Consider the following 22,434-nt stretch of genomic DNA (forward strand, 5'->3'; position numbering starts at 1 on the left):
GTCCATAGTTGTAGAGTTTAATATTTTAAAAGTCACCATTGGATCCAAAATGATGGTGATGAAGGAACGCATAGACACTCTTTGGAGACATCGAATGTGGATTTGCTTCTATAGCTGAAGGCATTTCGGAATTCTCCACAAGAATCATGAATGACTAGGGGAGAGTTCCCTCTAAGCTACTGGAAAGCCTAGCTGTACAGATGATTAATGAGCTCCACTTAGTCAACTCTGTGCATCAACCCTGAGCCTCTGACTGGGTGGGGCTGATTAATCACCTGTGAAGCTGGGCTGCTGCTCAGCTTAAAGGGAGCAGTGGTGTCTACCATCACCTGAGGAAGTGGCGATGAAGGTAAGTTAAGAAGAAAGGTGATGACTGTTAAATCATCAGGAGAGAAGTAACAAGTCACCTGTCTCCAATCCTGAGTATAGTGTATCTCTCCTCTGAGCAGTGTTCCCTGCAAGCTGTGCGCTTGGGCGTCCACCCAGGAGAGGTTCAAATGCCACCCAGCTAGTTAGAAGGGCATCCACAGCATCCACAGCCAGCAGTGTGTTTCTATTGGTGGTACACATCCACACAGATGGAAAAAATTAGAGGAAACGTTGCCTTTGAATGCTTTTAATTCTCACTGAAGTTCTTTGAATCATTAAAGCACTTAAGCATATAATTCATTTTAAGCCATGGGACTTAAACACATGCTTAAGGGTTTTGCTGAATACATATGGACTTAAGTACACGTATAGAATTAAATCCATGTGGACCTTATTGAATCATGGCTTGGAAGCTAAAGAAAGGTTTGTCATATAATTGTTTATTGATATGAAAATAATTAAATTTCCTCAATAATTACTAAACATAAAACACAGTAAGGATTTATAGTACATCTTAGTTTTGTTCTTCTTTTGAAGCTAGTTTTAATGTTTGGCTTTGCAAATATTTAACATATTATTGCTAAAATGAATAAATAATGCTTTTTATATATTACCATATTCTAATGCTGCACATTAGGGCTATTTCCAATATACAGAAAATTGTAAAACCTTTTGTCCTCTGAAACAATACAAATAAACTAAATCTTAATTTAAGATTATTCAGCATGCTCTGCTACTAAAACACGGTTACAAATTATTAAATTAAGTGCATTTTGGTTGGTTTAACCTATCATGAGGTAAAAATAACTTTTATATGCATTTATAGTTATGATCATTATTTTCATACAAAAGAAATAGTAGCCTTCTGCTAATAACCAGCAAAGGGATGGGTACATCACACTTTACCAAGACGCTTCTTAATAAAGTGTCCCACTAATTTCTGTGGTCTCTGCTGATACTCCACAAGTACATCATGTGAGCTGCTAATCTGATCCCCTTCAAGTCGATTCAGAAGTGTGACACAAACCACAGCAGCTACAGATAAAAGGAATAGTATCTGTTAGAAATTACATTTAAGTAACTTTCACAGTGGGAAAGCATGAGAGCATCTTCTAAGTGTACACCCGTTTCCGAGATATCAAAACAAAAGAGGAGATAAAGCCACGGAAACTAATAGTTTCAGTGATGAGTTTGTGTAGTTTGCAAGAGAGCTACCAAGCCATTAGTAAAGTAAATGGAGCTGCTTCAACATGCAGTCACATTCAGAACATTCATGGCCATTGCATCATTAGAACCTTTTTCTGAACAGGATTTTTTTTCAATAAGTTTCCCACAATGTGTGAAGACGATTAGTAAAATTGTGTTAGAGATCAAAAGCTACGCGTAGGCTAACTTACCTGAGGTAGCTTGGATCCAACTACTGTGGTTAACACAATAGTAATAGAGCATATGCAATGTGGGATTCCCCAGCAGGTAATAAATGGGGGAGAGGGGAAGAAGTAATAAACACCTCACAAGAAGTCATGCTCTCATATCTCAGACCAATTAGAAAAGGAAGACTTTGTGAGCTTAGAGCAAACATATAGCAAATGACAAGAGTCAAGGCCCTTTGACAGGCAGGAGGGAAAGAGGGCAACTGTCCTAGGGCCTGGCAATTCAAAAGGGCCTGCAGCTCCTGGCTGTTGGTGCTGCTACCAGAGTGCCCTCCACCACACTCCAGGCAATACTGAGGGTTGGAAAGGGCAGGTGCACTGTGATCTGGGCAATGTGTAGGTCTGGCTGCCCTGGCCCTGTCGCTTCCATCAAAAGCCCCATTTCTTCTAAAAGAATTGCCCTACACACACACACACACGAGAGGGGTGTGACGGCTTCTTGAGAAGAGTAGAAAATGACTATTTAAAGTTTTACTTGCGCATTTTTTCTAAATTCATCTACCTAAACATTAACTACCTCATAAGAGAACATGCTTTTTAAACTGGGAACCACAGTATTCACCAGGCTACTAAAAAGCTTTCTTAATTGTTTCAGAATTGTTTGCAAATGCAAATCTTCTATCTATCTGTCTATCTGTCTTCCATTTTAATGTGTAAGTAAAGAATGTGACTGTAGTTTCACTGAACCTAAGCTCTTTTCACTTGAAAGGCACTATCTAAATGTAAGTTAATAGTTATTATTTCAATTTAGAATCAGTGCAGGGGGACTGATTGACTGAAGTTTCTTATTTAATTTTAAGGCAGTTACATTAGTTCCTCTGAATACTTCTGGACTTGAATGGCTGTTTCTCAGTGCTAGTCAAAAGCTGGAGAAATTACTAATCAGGTCTGAACTGGATAAGAGCTGTGTGAGGGAGTTTACATAGACCTGGCACAAACATACAGGCAGTACCCCAGCTGCTCTGCCCCAGGCGTCCCCAAGTCAGCTTCTGCTGAAACTGACCAGCGCTGACTACAGGAAGCCCGAGGCAGAGTTGCTCTGCCCCGGGCTTCCTGGAATCAGCTGCTGATCAGTTTCAGCAGCAGCTGACTTGGGGATGCCTGGGGTTCTTAAGTTGATTCTGTATGTAAGTCAGAACTGGCGGTCAGTTTCAGCAGCGGCTGAATCTGGACGCCAGTTCCGACCTACATACAGATTCAACTTAAGAACAAACCTACAGTCCCTATCTTGTACGTAACCCGGGGACTGCCTGTACTGCATAGTTCTGGCAAATCAGACTAAAATAAGTTTAACAACATCTATAAATATTTATAATCATATATGCTAATAGTATAGTATAACTTTCCACTGCAATGAATGTAATGCTTTAAACTCTGTATACTGTATGTTTTCTACAACACAGATGATTTAGTCTAAATAAAGTGCCATTCATACAATTACCTCTGACACCACTAAGATTACAAAGAGCAGCAAAAACTGAAGATTCCATCTCAATATTTCGGACTCCAGCATCATAAGCATCCTTCAAATACTTCAGTTTCTCTTCTTCAGCATATGAGCAGATTGCACCATCCAGACGGGCTTGGCCTAAAAAGCATAAAAATATATATATTTTTTTGTACTGATGAAAGTACAGGGGACAGCTTCAGCTCCAAGGGACACAAAATTGTTATAATTTCTAATATACCCTTCCTAATTTTTATCACTGCACTAACCTCTGTTTTTACTTGAAAGGCACTATATAAATGTAAATTGTTAGTTATTATTTGAATGTAGGATCAGAATAATTAGAAATGAAAAGACCAACTAAATGACCAGTTTCATAAACAGGAAAATGTAGGATATAATCCCTCAGATGAACTAAGTTTCGAATTTTAATTGTGACATTTTCTCTCGGCTGGTTTGATGTATTGATTATTTTTTAGTTTAGTAGGCCCCTAGGAAAGCATCCAGATCTGCTAACACCTTTCTGATACAGAGGGTAGGAACAAGCTGAGCCCTATTTATGCTTCAGGACTTTTTAGATAATGAGAGATAAAGAGTTTCTTAAAGTCAGACGATATTGTGCCTATTTTTAGGAAAGAGTTAGTTTAGTCCTGCTCTTTGGGGCTTCAGCCTTAGAGGAACAAATTTTTAGTTATTAAGTGGTGTTAGACTGCATGTAGCCAAAATAAATGTTATTGTTCTCTAGTTATCATATTTTTTGTATTCAGGAACTGCATTCCAAAGCTGATGTTCTCTCTCTGTTTGCCAGCATCAGTGGAAAACCTGTTGGTGTACTTTTAGAACCCACTGACTGGACCATGGACCCATTACCCTTTCTAATGGTGACTGAAGAAAGCCACATACTGACATTGCTGTGTTTGAGATCCGGATATAACCTTGAGCACTGCTAGAACCAAGGATTGTGTGCTCTCCAAACAATATATCCAGCCACAACTAGAGGCAGATACTTGGGGAGAAAGCTTGTTCTCAGAAGATTTCTAGCTCAGTTTGTAAACCTGGCAGGTTCATAGAAGCATCTGAATTTTTGTGATACTTATCTAAATCGATCCCAAATTTAAATCCTTGATTCTTGCTTATCCCAAATCCAGCAGTACTGACATAAAATCCAGTTATCCAATTAATTGTTAATTAAGGATGAACCAAAAATTCGTTGCAGGGCTGCTTACAGAGAATTTTGCTTAGGCACATGAGCAATTAAAAAACACACCAATAACTCTCATTATCAAATTCTATCATGTGCTAAATGGGATAATAGAAACTCCATTAGAGAAATACCCTGATACTTCAGCAATCAAAAGACATATGATTTATGATCTGTCAATCATTGTCAACTCTCTCTTCAGATAATCATTTAGGGTATGTCTACACTACATTTCTATTTCGGGATACCAGAGGTATATATCATGAAATAGCTACCCCGCATCTACAAAAGCCGCCTGTTATTTAAAAATATTTTTCAAAATAACGGGCACACTATTTTGCTATCCCGGTAAACCTTGTTGCACAAGGGAATGGCTCGAAATAGCGTGTTATTTTGAAATTTGGTGCTGTGTAGATGCGCCAAATTTCAAAATAAGCTATTTCGAAATAGTTTTGAAATAAAATACGCAATTTTCATAGTGCAAATTGTGTATCTTATTTTGAGTTTAGGGTGCTGTGTAGATGCATCCTTATGGAAGAAAAACACCACAAAATTACTTCCCAATACAGCCGAGTGATTAAATATGTGCTTAAATTTAAGCATGTAAGCTGTACTCTCATTGAGATCAACTGGACTATTCATCTCATTAAAGAAAAGCACATATTTAGGACTTTGTTGGATTTGAGCCTTAGTCCCCTAATCCAGTTTGATTTGCATACGTTCCTGCTAACTAATTTACTTCTGTTATTCTGTTGCTAGACTTACCTTCATAGAAATCCAAAGTGCACATAGTATTTCCAATAACAGTATTGAACTGATTTATCTCCTTACTGCACTGCATCAATTCCTTAGCTAGTTGGTCATCTAGATTGGTACTGCGAATTACAGTCTTGCCCAGAATAACCTGTTCAAACTGAGGCTTGAAGGTAGCATCTACTGATTGCCGGGTTACTACCACTGAGCCTGGCTCCAGACCTGTTGTAAAAAAATATATATATATATATAGTGAGCTGTTCGGCCTCTCTGCTTATATGTAAACAAGGTACATTATAGCCCAGTCCTGCTCCTACTGAAATCAATCAGAGTTGCCACTAAACTCAATGCTAGAAGTGTTAGGATCTATGTGTATGCTTATATTTACTATTCCAAACGTTTCAAAATAACTCTACAGAAGAGACACAGCATACTGCCAATTAAAAGGTTATTTATATCAAAGACATAGGGCCATCAAGTAAGCTTAATGGTCTGACAAATCCAAACTGTTTTGGAAATGTTTCATGTAGGGCATAAATGACTTTTTCCCCAGCTTGCTGCAGATCTCTTCAATCAAGCATATTTTCCTGTCTGGGGAACAAGATATCATCTTTTATTTTAAAATTATATAAATAAAAAAATTCATTATCTAATGGGTAATAAAGTTTAAGGAAAAATAAGACTGCTATGTGTGACTGAAAATGTAAGAAACACACACACACACACACACACCTACCTCTCTCTCATATACACTATTTCATGATCCAGAATTCTGGACTAAGGTGTGAAAGATAGGTGTGTCCTAAAGCAGAACTAAGATCCATTCACTGGGACTGTGTACCAATATTTTAAAGATGATATTAAAATACTAAAAAAGGTGTGTTTTTTAATATTGGACTTGCATTCTTTTTCACTTTTCTATGGGTATGTCTACACAGCAAAGTTATTTCAAAATAACAGCCCTTATTTCGAAATAAATTTCCTAGCATCTACACAAGCCAACTGCTATTTTGAAATTAATTCAAAATAGCAAAGGGCTTATTTTGAAATTGGTAAACCTCATTCCATGAGGAATAGCGCCAATTTCAAAATTGCTATTTCAAAATAAGCGCTGTGTAGACGCTTATTTCAAAACAGGGGGCCTCCAGCACTTCCCAGGGTGCCCTGCTAGCCTCCCTGGCTACAAGGTAACTTCTGACCTGATGCCCTGCCGGAACCAGTTTTGGCGGGCCTTAAATGTGATTCAGCATCCAATCAGTGTGGACGCGCTAATTAGAAATAGCAAAAAGCTATTTCAAAATGCATTTTGTGTGTGACGCGCTATTTCAAAATAAGAAATTTCAAAATTAGATATTTCGAAATAACACTGCAGTGTAGACATACCCTCTGATGCCTTGAAGAAGCCCTGAAAAGAATTTCTTCTGTTTTTCTTAATAGGAGAACAAACAGGAATGCAAATTTCAGTGCTCCCTTGTTTGGGTGGAGGACTTCCCTAGGATGCATAATGTGACCACTGACACCTTAATTTAAAAAGTGTGATTGCTGAATCTTGATCCTAGTCACTCTTTATCCAAAATGTTTAGTTATTTGAGTCAAATAGATATTAACAAAAACAAGCCAAAAAGTTTTACACCGTCTGCTTAAAATTCCTTTTCAGTTATTCAGCTGTCACTCTCTTGACTCCTGTGTCACTATTTCACTAGTGAAGTGTATGTCTACACAGCAACATTATTTTGAAATAATTAGCATTATTTTTAAATAACTTAGCCCGTGTCTACACAGCACGCAGCTATTTTGAAATAATGGTGAAATGCTGTCAAGCGGAAGGACTTCTTATTCCGACTCCTGTAACCCTGTAACCCTTCTTACTCCAACTCCTGTAAGGAAAGTCGGAGGAAGAGTTCTCTATTTTGAAATAAGTGCTGTGTAGATGCTCCCAAATTTGAAATAAGCTATTACTCTGCTGTGAGATGCACCCAAACTAAATTATTAATGTAAAAACTAAGCAAAATATTTAAAAAAATATTCAGGATTTCTTTATACATTGTAAGGAAGGAAAAGAGAGCACCAAATCCAATTTGTTTTCCATTGCAAGGCACCTTTAACCTCTGTTTTCTCTGTAAAGTAAGGGTGCTAATATTTACTTAATAAATATTCACAAGACTGTCATAGGCATTAACTAATATGTAAAGACTTCTGAAAATGAAATACGTATTAGATCTTATTGTTATGCCTATGTGTTATAAAACTTTAACTACAAAGATGCTATAATTTTTAAAAAAGAGAAATATCAAGGGAAAATACCTATTCCACCGGAGGTGCCAATGCGAATAATGGTTACATTGGAGCACTTGGAGTGATACAACAGCTTTATCAGCTCATGCAACATGATTGCTATAGAAGGGATACCCATACCATGCTGAAATGAAATCAGAAATTCACACTGAACATTCATATACATTATTAACAGAAGAGTCAGAAACTGGCTGAATTAAAATGAAAAATACATGCAAAAGTAGTCTTATGCAGACCTAACCTATGGGCCAGTGTAGAAGTTTACTGTGGTCAATGGAAAAACTCCTAGGCTATATCTAGACTGGCATGATTTTGCGGAAATACTTTTAACGGAAAAGTTTTTCCATTAAAAGTATTTCCACAAAAGAGCATCTAGATTGGCAAGGATGCTTTTGCGCAAAAAGTGCTTTTGTGCAAAAGCATCCCTGCCAATCTAGAAGCACTTTTGCGCAAGAAAGCTCCAATGGCCATTTTAGCCATCGGGCTTTCTTGCGCAAAAAATTGAAGTGCCTGTCTACACTGGCTCTCTTGCGCAAGTATTCTTGCACAAGAAGGCTTATCCCTGAGCAGGAGCATGAAAGTATTTGCACAAGAAGCAGTGATTTTGTACATTACAAAGTCAGTGCTCTTATGCAAATTCAAGCGGCAAGTTTAGATGCACCCCTATTGACTGCAGTGGTGCAGTGTTCCCATATACCGTGGGTGATGTTAATTTTTAAAAGGTTATATTCTCTATACTGTAAACTAGTGTTTCTCAACCTTTTTTTATAAAGTACCCCTTTTTCAAAAAAAAAATTTGTAAGTACCCTCAGTACCCAGTTTTCAGACTCACACAAAAAAATTCTACTATTGCAACACATTTGTTCAAACAACTTAATTATAGCCGGGCAAGCGATGAAATTTTTTAATGTAAAAAGTACAAAAATAATAAAGTGCTATAAAAGTTAGAATAAAAATTCACTTTTCTCCAAATTTCAGCTGTGTTGACATATTGCCCAGATGTCTCTCAAGTACCCCTAAGGATACTCATACCACTGGTTGAGAAACACTGCTCTAAACATGAGTCCCTTTGTAATCTTTTACAGTTACATGCCTTCACAAAGCTTCTACAGAGCCTGAGATCAATGTTCCCTCTTGTTCTTAATGACCTGAAACAGGGATGTGTCCAACTGAGCTAAAATCTTACAAAAGGTAGAATCTACGGTTTATTTAAAATTGTGAATGTGCTCCAGCTCACACCATGATATGACAATTTGCACATTAAGAGGAAGAGAGCACAACATGGCCACAGTTGTGGTGTTGATGCTATGGGGTTTGGGGTGGGTTTTCCCATGCTTATGCGTATGTCCACACTGCAATTAAAAAGGCCCTGGGCACTGTGGGTACATCTAGACTGCACACTAAAATCAAAATAAGATACGCAATTTGCACTACACAAATTGCGTATCTTATTTCGATTTTATTTCGAAGTAGGCTATTTCGAAATTTGAAACGTCTATACGGTGCCAAATTTTGAAATAAAGCACTATTTTGAGACATCCCTTATTCCTCGTGGATCGAGGTTTATAGAGATGCCGAAATAGCGCGTCCTTTACTTTGAAAATTATTTCAAAATAGCAGATAAGTTCCTTTGACGTGGGGTAGCTATTTTGGGATACCTTGCAGTCTAGACGTACCCTGCGTGTAAGAACCAGACCAAGTGACTTAAGCTCATAGGGCTTGGGCAGTGTAAATGTTTGGAGCCCAGGGTTGCAGTGGTTTCAGAGCCCATGCTCTCTACCCTCAGTCCAAACATCTACTCTGCAATTTTTTGCCTGCAGCACAAGCCTTGCAAGTCTAAGTCCCCTGAACAGGTCAACTGCAGCTGTGCCATTGGTCTTTTATTGCAGTGTAGACATAGTCTATGACATAGTAGTATAAATCCAGTGGACTTTCATTGGTACTTGTACTCCTAAACCACCTAAGTACCTTTTGAAAATCTGAGCTATAGCTACCTCTGTCCCTCCCCCATAAGCACTGTAGATAAGCCATCTCTGTGTTCTCTCTAGAATAGGACAAGTAAGGTAGAAAACCTAGGGCTTGGGATTACAAAAGGTTGTGGTGGCAGCCAGGAATCACTGGGATGTAGGAATACACCAGCCGTGCTCCCTTTCTTCTTTCCAGTTACCGTACTTTGCACCATTGAAATACACCTAAAAATTCGGATTTATATCCTCTAAAGAAATGTTTAACAGAAATAGGCATGCATGTCCCACTTAAAATATACTTGAATTGTTGATTCAGTTCCAACTAAGGCATTGCATATTGAAAAACGTTCTGTTTTTCTACTTCAGGAATACTCAAAACAATAGTCACGGACTAAGCCTGGTTCTTTTTTTGAAGTACTGGCAAATATAATTCCTCCTCCACTCCTCTTAATGCTTAATACTTACACTGACTGATAACACGGGTCCTACTTTGTACATGGCATAACGATCAGTTCCCTCACAGATGTTGGGATAATCCCCACTGGCACTTTCAAGTCCAAGCTCTTTAGCTATGTAGGTGGTAAAAGCTTTCATCCGTGAAGGGCTTCCTCCAACACATACAAACTAGCATGGATAGAATTCAATACATCAAAACAGTTAGGCAGTTGACTTCATGAGGCAGCATATTCAAGAACAGTCAAAGTTAAATATAATCATACAAAAGATTTAATCAGAATTATTCCCAACTACATTATTTTTAGTATTACACTCCTTGTAGAGAGGTCTGTAAAGATGAATGTTTGAATATAAGGCTTAAAAGGGTCTCTGCCATTGCCTGGCAATGGAATTTCATCACTAAAGTGCAAAATGTAGAACTAGGCACACATACATTTAAAATGGCACTTTGAACTGGGATGTGTTTTAAATAATAGGTACAGAATGCAGCGTGAATGTAAAAGAGAAATTACTTGAATATGCCAAGGGAGACAGGGCTCCATAACTGTACTGGTATATAGGAATGAACCAGGAGCCTGAGAGAGTAGTTCTCAATCAGGAAATAGTAGCATTGACAAACTGAAGAGTTCAAACAACAAACCTAAATAAGCCCATGAGATTTATTTCTGATCCAGTGTCCACACATAACTCATTTCTAGGGCACATTCATTGTAATGTCTTTGCTAATATCATTGTATCGTAAAAAAGAAAAACAATGAATATATAAAATATACCTTAAAAATAGGTTGCAGATGATGCATTTTCTGTCACCTCAGGAGTATTATTTCAAGTACGGAGGTTTTGTTTTTAATAGACTGAGTAACTCATCTGACTTCATATAAACCTTGTAAAAGAAGCTACCACAGTACATGCAAAAGGACAAAATGCTACTTTACTCAGTAAATGAAAGATGGGTAGTATCCACTCAGTCCTTAGGGTATGTCTACACTTGCACCTTCTTTTGAGAGTGGGATGCAAATAAAAGACATTTGAAATTGCAAATGAAGCCGGGATTTAAATATCCCGTGCTTCATTTGTATATTTGCATTGTGGCTCTATTTTGAAATAACAGACGCTGCTAAGACGCAGTTATTTCGAGAGAAAACCCTCTCTCGAAATAACCCTTATTCCTCACACAATGAGGTTTACCAGTTATTTCGAGAGTAATATTTTCTCTTGAAATAACCGTGTCTTAACAGCATCTGTTATTTCGAAATAGTGCTATTTTGAAATAGTGCCATAACACGAATATGCAAATGAAGTGTGGGATATTTAAATCCCGGTTTCATTTGCAATTTTGAATGTCTTCATTTGCATCCCTCTCTAGAAAGAGGGTGCAAGTGTAGACATACCCTTACTCAAATAAAACTTCAGTTAGGATGCTATGACCTTGAACCTACTTCCACTGCAATGAGTGAACATTTGGAATTGGCTTCAGAGGAGACAGGATAAGGCCTCAGAAGGGAGATTTTCCTGACTGACATCTGACTAGAGATTGCAACATTCGGCCCAATAATTACAAAAGGACACTAATTTTGTAAATCTAAATATTGTAGGTTGATGCTAGTGTTCCCTCTGGGTTCTTATCTCTTTTCTATGCATTCTTCAAACTGATTCATGCTGCTGTCTTTAACCTAATTCTGGACACAATTGCATTTCAGTGGGAGTTGCACAGTTGGCTAACGTGTTTAAACTTCCAGAATGAAATCAAGGTTCTTACCTTTATATCTCCAAACAAGGCAGGAAAATCATGGGTGCCAGTACCAAGAGCAAAATGGTACAATATATCATCTTTCATTTTCTCAAGGTGAGGGTTAGAGAGATGAATTAAGCTGTCTCTGTCCATATATAATGGAAAATATATATTAAACTCAAAAAACTCCTATGTTAAAAGACCATTATTAATGTTATAAAAGTCTAGTGTTCAAAAGTTTAAAAAAAGCCAGAATTAAAGTTGCCTGTGCACCTTTAACTTACCCCCTTGTGTGCATGTGTGCATGCCTTATGAGACAATCTTTAATGACACCATCACATACTAGGTTTTTTTTCTTTCTAGAAGACCTCTACCTCATTCAGCGTACAGGAAGAACCATGCTCATTACACAAGCAGCTATTCAAAATTATGTTTTATCCTTTTTAGTGTGTAGTCTCAGGCCTTATTCACTGCACGATACTTAAACCTTTCTCAAAATAGAAAATTATTAATTTCCCCAGGGCTAAATCTGAGAGCTCCATTAATTTATTTTCATGGCCCCTCTGAGAGATGAAAGTGTTTTATTATTTCCCATTTTACAGATAGGAGCGGAGGCACACTAATTTCAGGTGCAAAATTTGAAATTCCTAGGGTACGTCTACACTACAACACAATTTCGAGGGAACTAGAGCTATTCCCGAAATAACTTAATACACCTCTACACAACAGGCAGATATTTCAAAATAATGTCAAAATACTGTCAAGCTGGAAGATTTCTTATTATGACTCTTGTAACCCTCATTGTATGAGGAGTAAGGGAAGTCGAAGGAAGAGTGCTCTATTTCGACATAAGTGCTGTGTAGACAATCCCTATTTCAAAATAAGCTACACAATTGATGTAGCTCAATTTGCATATCTTATTTCCAGTTAAGCCCTGCAGTGTTGATGCACCCTTGGAAACTGAATTTTTGGAGTATGTAGCTTTATGCAGTACTTTATATGTTCAAGACCCATCTCTCATTGATTTCAAGGTATGTGTGAGCTTTTAGCAGTTCTGCAAATCAGATGTCAGCATCTCAAAATTGGCACTCAGAAAATTAAAAACACACAAGTCGGGTACATCTATACAGCTGCGTTATTTCAAAATAACTAATGTTATTCTGAAATAATTATGCGAGGATCTACACAGCAATTCCATTATTTCAAAATAAATTTGAAATAAATTATTCCAACTACTGGAAGCCTTATTCCATGAGGAATAACACCTATTCTGAAATAGCTATTTCTGAATAGCTGTAGTGTAGATGCTCCACTGCTGCTATTTCGAAATAGTGCCTTCCCGGGGCCATTCAAAGTAATTACTCCTCACTGCCTCCTGGGGCTCTACATCAAGATAGCACATCCATACTATGGAAGCCTTCCTCCGACTAATTTTGGGGCTTGTAATGCAGGCGTGTTATTTGACTTGCCCACCATCACACAGGAACTTTGTGGCATAGAAGCCATAACATGACTCTGTTCTTTGCCTTCCTGCAATCCCCTTTCTCATTCACATCACATCTTCCAACTTCTTCAATAAAGGATCATACAAACAACATCCTCCTTAACTACACAACCCTGATTCATCTCCAGAGTAGATCCAATCTATGCGCTGAATGAAAGTCCAATGAGAAAAAAATCTATATAATAATGAAATTAAAAACTGCATTATTACGCATCCTTTATTCCTGGGGAAATTCCATGCCAGTGTGCACATGGAGAATTCATGTCTGGCATAGAATTTTGTTTCCGCACAGAAAATACATTCTTCCCGCGAAGTGATGCAGTTCCACCTTTTGCCCACCAGAGGCCTCTGTAGTGCCAGAACAGCCAGGATCATGAATACAGCCAGCTGCTTCTGGTGCCATAGTGACCTCTGATAGGCAAAAGGCAGAACTACAGCACTTCTAGGGAAGGTTGCATTTTCTGTGGGAAAACAAATTCTGTGCATGTGCAGTTGCACAGCATTCCTCCAAGAGCAGAAGCTCATCATAGCACTTAGCCAGTGGAGCTAGTTTAGGAAAGACAGAGTGGGGCACAGATTGGGGTCAGAATGGATATTGAGGGGAACAGAGTAGTGAGGTCAGGACAGTGTTCGCCAGAGACTGAATGAGAGTCACAGTACAGGCCACATAGGGATGGGGACTGCAGGCTCATGCAGGATAAAGGAAGAGGATAAAGAGACCCATAGGAATGGAGGAGCAGGGATGTGACAGATGTGCCTGACTGAATGGGAGAGACTTGAGGTCAGCCAGGGTCTATATAGGGAGGCTTCCCAATGCCCTAACAATCCCATCTTTATTCCTGCCCCTCTTCCCCCACCAAAACCTGTCCATATTTTTCACACCCACATCCACTCACTTTCCAGTTCCACTATAGGCTCCTTCCCTATCCCTCTGCTCCTCCATCACACCTGACTACCTAATGCCTTTGCACTGTTTCTGAGGGGAGCAGAAAATACATTTCTGTATTGTAATTTAAATAAATCACTTAACATTCTATATTAACACGACTAGTTTTTTAATCAAGCTGGTGGAATAAATCACCAGGAGTTTGCCTTTATCTGTGCCCCGATAGACAAGGTAGTCTCTGCAAAATTATAGGATCTGTCAAAAAAGGTTTTATTTTCGACAAATCTGCGTCTAGACTGCTGCTTTTTTCTGAAAAAAACTCCATTTTGAAAAAAGCGGTGGCCATGTTTATGCTAATGAGGTGCGGGATATTTAAATCCCTGCTTCATTAGCAATTTCCATGTGCCTAATCTACATCTCTCTGTCGACAGACAGGTGTAGTCTAGACACACCCTAAGTAAATAAAAATATCTGAGGGCTAACCATTGATCTTTGATACTCATTTTCTTATACCATCATAAATCTAAAGTAAGACTGAGATTAGTGGATTGAAATATTTTTTTCAAAATTCCAAAATACATGGGATGAAATTCTGCCACCATTCAAGTCAATGATAAAACTCCCACTGACTTCAGTTGAGCCATGATTTCATGTATAGTCTCCACTCAATTTGCACAGAAAGCTATAGTGGTATAGCTATTCTGGCAAACCCTTCTAATGTAGACGCAACTGATCCTGACAAGAGTGCTATTGTTAATACATCTTAAACCAATTCTCTGAATTAAATAAACCATACCTGCCAAAGTCTTTTTGTTGTTGTTGCCAATATAACAGAGTCCACACAAAGGCTTTTACCAGTACAAAAATGTTGGGGAAAAAAATCACATGCCTAACTGATATTACAGTAGTAGCAAAAGATTTGAGCTTAGACCTGACCTCATTCTATATATGTTCTTATAAAGTTTTACTATTTAAACATAGATTATGAAATGAAAGACAAGCTATTTTAGAGAAATTAAAAGTGGTAAGTTTATATAAATTCAAAGTGGCTACTGAAATTAGTTTTGATTCTTACTTTGATGACTGTTCATCGTCAGTCTTCTTTTTAGATGTAGCACCAGGTGCCATTCTGTACAGTTAGACCTGAAGAAAGAAAACAGCATATGGCACTTCAGTGGCAAAATAAGACCCCGCTTCTACAAAGACCTTTATGTGTGCTTAATTTTACACATTAAGTAGTTCCACTTTAAAATGTGTTTCATTAACTGCAAAACAGATATTGCATCTACACTACATAGTCATTAAACTTAAGTAAAAAAAAAGTAATGATAATTTGACAAATAATACAATCCATAAAAAATGGTGAGATTTCAATAATGTGAGCATCTGACCATTTGAATTCTTTTAATGTGCATGTACCTAAAATTAAAATGCATGATTTTACAGCTGGTGCCAGTGGGTTAAATAGCATTGCATCAGAACTTGTACTACACAAAAACAGTTTTGTCATTCTTATGTAAAATAGAATTGACTCATTCTCTATGACTAAGACAAGTTATAAAACGTCTAAAGGAAGTTCTGCATTATTCTTTAGCCCAAATAAGTAAATACATAAATGGTCTGTGAATACTATTGTGTCAAATCTCTTCCTTCAAAAACACTCAACCTAATGACTGCAAAAGGAGGAAAGAGTCATATTTTGTAACAAAATTACAAAATAAATTCTTTCCGAGAAAGAAACACGGAAGATCTGATGAAACAAACCTGAATATTTGCATGTGGAAAATAAGAAATCTGTTGCCTCTTTTTAACTCTAGCAGCTAGTTAAAGTTTGGAGACCTGGGGACATTCCAGCTGGAAACTGAGTCTCATGCTTTTCTCTGAGGTAGTCTTGTTTATTTATAAGGAATGAGAAAAGTCCTGTGTTGCTGAATGTGGAAGAAACCAAGTATAAAAGAAGCAATTTCTTAATCTATGTCTAGACTACAGACCTTACAGCAACACTGCAGTACTGCTGCAGTTGAACTGCGGTGCAGTGTAAGGTCTTGTGAGGGAGAAAGGAAGGCCTGGCATCACAGGGGTTAAAGAAAGCCTATGGGCCCAGACAGTCCTGTCCTGATTTACCTGCAACCAATGCCAGGACTGGAGGAAGGAGCCTGACTCAGTTTGGCACTGACTAACAAGGAGGCCGGAGCATGGCTCAACAATCATAAGGACATGAACCAGAGCCTGTCCACTCAGCAGCCATGGGGGCAAGTAAGCACTCACACCCTCACTAGAAAAAAAGGGGAACCTAATGCGAAGCCCCAACTAAGGGGAATCTGGACTCTTCGGGTCACATCCCAGATGTAAGGACTTCACTACGGAGTGGTTCAGAGCTCCTGGGCCAGGAGCACAGCCTCCTTTTTCACCTGTTTGCTCTGCTATCTAGCCACTAGGCTACACAGTTGCCAGGGACCAGGTCACAGGTCTCTTGTGTAGCTGGTTTATGCCAGCAAGAGAGAGCTCTTCCACCTGCCTAATTAAGCTACTCCCAATAAGAGGCAGTAGCTATGTCAGCAGGAGGGTGTTTCTTACCCAGATAGTGCTGTCCACTAGGGATGTTAGATATTGTGTAATTGAATAGTCATGTAACTGCATGAAATATTAGCGGTTACTTGACTACTCTATAGTCCCTGGGGGTGGAAGGTGGGGGCGGGGCTGGCAGCCAGTGTGCTCCCAACCCCATTCCCGGGGAGCCCCCTGCCATCCCCCTTTGATACAGAGACAGCAGCACAAGGTGGCAGGTGGGAGCCGGTCCGCCAGAGGAGTTAATTTAAGAAACAGCTCCCTCTGCAGACTGGCTGCCTGCTGTCTTATGCTGCTGCCTCTGATACAGAAGCAGCAGTGCAAGGTGGCAGCAGTCCCTGTTCCCAGGAAGCTTGGACCCCCCACAGACAGGAGCTGCTGCCGTGGACCAGCCTTTGTTTGCAGAGAGCTGGACTAAAAGAGGCAGCAGCACAGGGTGGGGGGCAGGCGGCACCACTGATCTGGTGCTGGGGGGAACCGGCTTTTAATCTGGCTCCCCCTAGCACCATCTCCTGGCTGCCCCCCACCCTGGCTGACTCTGTAGGAGGCAGCAAGGAGCAGGGCAAGCAGATCCGGGGAGCCGGCAAGCCAGGGGAGCCTGCTTGAAAGCTGGATCCCTGCGTTTATCAGCTCCAGCCTGCCCACCTCACTGTCTGCACTGCTTCTTCTCTATCAGAGGTAGCAGTGCATGGAGGAGAGGGCAGGCAGATCGGGTGCTCGTGGGGAGACTACTTAAAGCCAGCTCTTTAGGGGCACCGGCTCCCACTCCTCCCCCTGTGCTGCCTCTGATACAGAGACAGCGGGGGAGAAGCAGGGGAAAATGCATGTAGTTGGCAAGATTAACCGATAAGCCCAGACTTATCAGTTAATCATGTAGTCGACTACACATTGACGTCCCTCCCGTCCACACCAGCATTTTTGCCAGTGACAATTATGTCAGTCTGTGGCGTGGGTTTTTTTCATACCCCTGGCTAACAAAACTTTACCAACAACAGTGGTAGTGGAGAAAAAGTGTATATACTCCCACCCCTTACCCCCAAATCTCATGAGCCAACTCCAATCCAAAAGTGCTCTCTCTAGCTTTTTTTCCAGGGTCCCAATATCCTTAGGCTCCTACTTGGCTTTTTTTTGCCTCTCTCACTATCTGTCCTCAGTTTGTATATGATCTGTACACACAAACTCATAAGTTTTGTCTTCAGTTCGTGTGAGACCTGTTTACATACACAGCCTACCCACGATAATACTCACACAAAAGCTTCTAGGCAGAGTCATGCAGGGCAAGTTGCTTTAGGTGAGAGCTTATGCTCACAGCTATATTAACTGAAGGATAAATTTACCCTTCTCAATGTAAAGGGGGTTTCAACTCAACTTATAACAGGTTTCAACCTAGTTCATAACAAGTTATTAAGTACAGAAAATGTGTTGATGCCTAGAGGAAGTATTTTCCCCCTTTATTTTAGGTAATCAGTTTTATCAAAAGAAATTATAATAAACATGTATAGACACATAGCAGCAAACTAGCAAAGTACTGGGTCAAATTTCATCACCAGTTACACTGGGCATGGAATTGCCTCTGTAATTATAGTCACACATCATTACAACTGCTTAACAGAGGAAAAACATAATTATTAAATGGAGTAATATTTGCATAGCATCATGCTACAGTTCTTAGGCAATTATTGATCCAACTATGCAAGAGAACTGGAGTTGTATTATTTCCAACAATAAGAATACATAGTTATATAACTAATACAACTAATATATTACCCTTACACATGTGGGCTACATTTGATCCTACTTGGAGTACAGGCAGTCCCCGAGTTACGCAGATCCGACTTACGTTGGATCCGTACTTACGAACGGGGCTTTTCTCGCCCCGGAGGACGCGGGCGGCGGGACCGCGGCGCATCTGGGCAGTCCCGCTGCCCGCGTCTCCCTGTTCTACTGGGGGGGGGGGGGCGCAGCTAGTGCTGCCCCCCCCCACCCCCCTCAGCAGACCAGGCTTTTCTTGCGGACGCCTGTGGTAGAGCAGCTGGGGCGCTGCCGGGTTGGTCCCGCAGCACCGCTCCTCGGCGCTACTGGACCAACCCGGCAGCACCCCAGCTGCTCTGCCCCAGGCGTCCCCAAGTCAGCCGCTGCTGAAACTGACCAGCGGCTGACTACAGGAAGCCGGAGGCAGAGTTGCTCTAGAGTAACCCAGGGACTGCCTGTAGTCTTTCATAGGTTGCTTAGTGCATAAAGTGAAGAATAATTACATTAATTTTTAAGTAAATTTACAACTATTTAAATTATTTTCAGGTCTTTTCATTTTCAATCTGTAATCCTCTTTTACTAATGGAATCAATATTCACTTCCATATGCTACTATATTATGGATAGCTAGATCATGATTAATAAAATCTCCTAAAACTAAAAAAAATACTTAAAATGAAAAAAATTCATTTATGATAGCAATGGAAACTATTTTAACAAACTTCCTTTTCTATGATACAATTGACATTAGACAGGTGTTGAGAAACTATTTTCTGAAAAAGGCACACAGGGTACAGTACACAGCAGGTGCAATTTTCAAATTCAAAAGTAGAATCCCTATTTTAATCAGATCTGATTATTAATATTTTAGTTATGCAGAGCACATCGTTATTATTGCAATGGCTTTATTTGATTAATTTTTGGTTAATATTTTTAAAGTAGTAGCTAATACTTTCAGGTTCTGACCCATCTACTGTTAAATTCATTGGGATGACTCCTACTGACTTTAACATGAGGCCCTCAATTTGCAGTATAAGTAAAGTTATTTCTTTAAACTAAAATTCCTGTGAGCATATTTTTTCTCATTCCTAAGTGATTGCTTCCATTATATAGTACTTCTGCAATATTCTTTCCCTTCTTATTGCATGCCTATTCATTTATCACTTATATAATGACAGTTTAGTATGAGTTTATTCCTACCTAGGAGGAAGAACCCTGATCTAATCTGTTAGTTTATCTGTAAAACATGGGAGTGTATTTTGCTCTAAAGCAAAGCTACCTCCCCCACCAAGTATCTGACCCATAAAGCTCTCAAGCAGTACCAGCAAAACTTGTGATATTTCACCAAAGAAGAGAAGAATGCTGTTGCTCTGAAGATTCATTTCCTCCTGAGCCAGGGAGGAACAAAGAAAGGAAATCCCAGTTTCCAGAGGTTTTCCAGTACTGGATTTTTAACCAGAAATGCTGTATATTAGGCACCGTCCTTAGGAAACCTCCCCTGGACCTACTCTGCATGGCTGTGTCCAGACTCAGGGGTTTTTTCGGGAAAAGTAGCCTTTTTCCGAAAAAACTTCCCCTGCGTCCAGACTCAAGCCGCGTTCTTTCGAAATTAAATCGAAAGAACGCGGCTTTTCTTTCGATGGCGGTAAACCTCATTTCACGAGGAAGAACGCCTTCTTTCGAAAGTTCCTCTTTCGAAAGAAGGCGTTCTTCAATGTAAATAGGGCTTCTTCGAAAGAGAGCATCCAGACTCACTGGATGCTTTCTTTCGAAAAAGCAAGCCGCTTTTTCGAAAGTTCAACGTGCAGTCTAGACGCTCTCTTTCGCAAGAGGCTTGCAGTCTAGACATAGCCCATCTCTCTGCACAGTCAAAGGCGGGCATGGCTTGGCTTCAGATGCATCAGCTGTAACCTACCTTGCTGGAAAGGAGAAGCTGAGCTCCAGCGGCTGCCCAATTTCTGTCGAGCTCGGGAGTGTCTGAAAGCCACTGGCGCTGGCCCTGCTCTCAGGGGCGCCCGCTCTCTGCTCCGGGAGGGCAGCGATGGGCGCTGCTGCTGGACCACGCGCAGGGACTAGGGGGCCGCAGCAGGGAGTGCACTGGCCCGGCCTTAGCAAGCGCACGGAGCCGCTGCACGCCTCGCTCCGCTTCCAGGAAACCTAGCGCCGCCAGCACCTTGCTCCGTGCCCCTTTCCTGGCACCGCCGCCGCCTCGGTCCCCTCCCCGCCTCCTGGCCCCGCCCCCGCGCTGCGGCAGCCGGAGCCGTGGGGAGAAGGGCAGGAGAAGCGGCTCCCTGGAGCTCGCGCTCACCTGAGGCAGGCGCGGGGGGATGCGGCTGCTGGGGGTCTGTGCGGCGGGCGCCTGGTCTCTCGGGCTGCTCTGCCTCCTGCGGCTGGGCTGGGTCCAGGCGCGGTGCTGCGGGCGTGGGACAATGCACGGCGGGGCGGCGGGGCCTGGGGAGAGGCGGGGCCCTTCCTCCCACGGCGGGCCGGGATGAGCCGTCAGTCGCAATTCGGGGAAAGCCGGGCCCCAGGGGGATGTGCTGTGACCGTGAACACGCAGCTTTCCGCGGGCTGGTCCCAGCTTGTGTCTGTGACGTGTGTGTGCATGGCACAAAGAGGGAGCCGGGGGAGCGGGCAGGGTGTAACACAGCCCGGTGGTGCGTTTCATTCTATGTGCAGGCTGTAACTGTGTGACAAGCTGATTATGCAACTAAGGGTGGGTAACAAGAATGGAGAGGGGTGCTAAGAAGTGTTTAATTCTGTGTGTTGTAAGATACAGGGGGGGTAGCTGAGTTAGGCTGTAACAGCAAAAACTTTAAAAACAACAAATAGTCTAGTAGCACCTTAAAGACTAACAAACCATGTAGATGGCATCATGAGCTTTTGTGGGCACAGCCCACTTCTTCAGATGACTGGATTATTAGAAGTCCAGTTCCAAAAAACAAATATAAGATAATATAGGTATATATTCAATGTATGGTGTAAGACAATGGTCACTAACCAGTACATCAGGTTCTATGGGTAGATCTTGGAGCCTCTGACAGGTGATCTTGACTGATTTGGCCAGGAAGCTATCAAGTGCTGGCACTTCAGTTGCCCCTCCATCGACCGTCCTGCTGTCCATGCCTTCTGCTTTGGAACTGCCCCCCTGGGAACCTCCTGCTTACTGTGCAGGGAGTGGGATGGTGAATGGGGGATGCTGATGTCAGGGTGTCCCTCCTCCCCCCACTCCTGTACCCTAGCTCCACACAGAGATGGAGAGATGCAGGGAACTTGGCAAGGCAAATCTGTCACTCTCACAAACACACACTGTCCTTTACTCTCATCTCCTGACCCAACACATATGTGGGATGTTGTTGTTACTTCTTTTACTGCTTGCTAAGTGGGTTATTTTTGGTTTTTGACTGGTCTGTGCATTTCATGATTTTTATTTCTCTCTTATGCTTAAATGCAATTCTTTGAGTAGTGAGTTCCCAAATATCTCACCTGTCATGGCTGGAGTAATTATCTCAGTGGTAATTGTTGCTCCTGGAAGTGGCTGGCATGTCCCTGCAGCACCTGAGAGGCAGAGCAGGGGGTCTCCACATGCTGTCCTTGCCTGGAGACACCACACCTGCAGCTCCCATTGATCAGTAATGGGGAACTGTGGCCAGTAGAAGTTGTGGGATCAGTGCCTGTAGATGAGGAGCAGCACATAGCACCATGGAGCTATTGCTGACACATGCAGCTGCTTTCAGGAGTGGTGCAGGGTCAGGGCAGGAGTAAGCCTGCCTTAATCTCACTGCTCTACCCGGAAGCAATCTTAGTTAAATTGGTTCCCAGCCAGAGCCTGCTTCCTGAACTCCTGTCCCAGCCCTCAACTTCCTTCTATGCCCAACCCTCCTGCCCCAGATATGTGTCCTTCTGCACTCAAACTCTTTCCCAGAGCTTGCCTCCTGAAACCCCTCCTGGACCCAAATCCCCCACCCTGGGCTAAATCTGGAGCTCCTCCCACACGCCAAACACCTTGGCTGAAGTCCAGAGCCTGCATCCCCAACCTGCTACCCCAGCCTGGTGTAAGTGAGTGAGGATG

The 22,434-nt window shown here is 41.2% G+C and overlaps 1 protein-coding gene across 2 annotated transcripts; it reads right to left on the reverse strand.

The window, feature by feature from the left end:
- Nucleotides 1-299: 299 nt before the first annotated feature.
- UPP1 (uridine phosphorylase 1) lies at nucleotides 300-20,923 on the reverse strand. 2 transcript variants are annotated; one of them, XM_075921690.2, is made up of 8 exons: nucleotides 20,671-20,923; nucleotides 15,119-15,186; nucleotides 11,681-11,798; nucleotides 9,931-10,089; nucleotides 7,508-7,622; nucleotides 5,216-5,425; nucleotides 3,244-3,390; nucleotides 300-1,404 (listed from the first exon to the last, which is right to left on the reverse strand). In XM_075921690.2, the coding sequence occupies exons 2-8, from the start codon at nucleotides 15,169-15,171 to the stop codon at nucleotides 1,265-1,267; spliced, it is 942 nt and encodes a 313-aa protein (XP_075777805.2). In that variant the 5' UTR covers nucleotides 15,172-15,186; nucleotides 20,671-20,923; the 3' UTR covers nucleotides 300-1,264. The 2 variants fall into 2 exon arrangements, with proteins under 2 accessions (XP_075777805.2, XP_006136411.2); XM_006136349.5 differs by lacking the exon at nucleotides 20,671-20,923 and adding an exon at nucleotides 20,278-20,651 and having other exon boundaries at nucleotides 302-1,404.
- Between the last annotated feature and the right edge of the window lie 1,511 nt (nucleotides 20,924-22,434).

The sequence above is a fragment of the Pelodiscus sinensis genome, chromosome 2, assembly GCF_052426305.1.
Source record: "Pelodiscus sinensis isolate ZL-2025 chromosome 2, ASM5242630v1, whole genome shotgun sequence".
In the NCBI taxonomy this organism is placed as follows: Eukaryota; Metazoa; Chordata; order Testudines; family Trionychidae; genus Pelodiscus; species Pelodiscus sinensis.

Excerpts from the sequence above, each read along its gene's own strand:
- UPP1 (XM_075921690.2), bottom strand. The coding sequence starts at position 15,171 with ATGGCACCTGGTGCTACATCTAAAAAGAAGACTGACGATGAACAGTCA. Across the intron at positions 3,391-5,215 it reads CACTTTGGATTTCTATGAAG|GCCAAGCCCGTCTGGATGGT; the intron begins GTAAGTCTAGCA and ends TATGCTTTTTAG. Across the intron at positions 1,405-3,243 it reads TAATCTTAGTGGTGTCAGAG|CTGCTGTGGTTTGTGTCACA; the intron begins GTAATTGTATGA and ends TTTTATCTGTAG.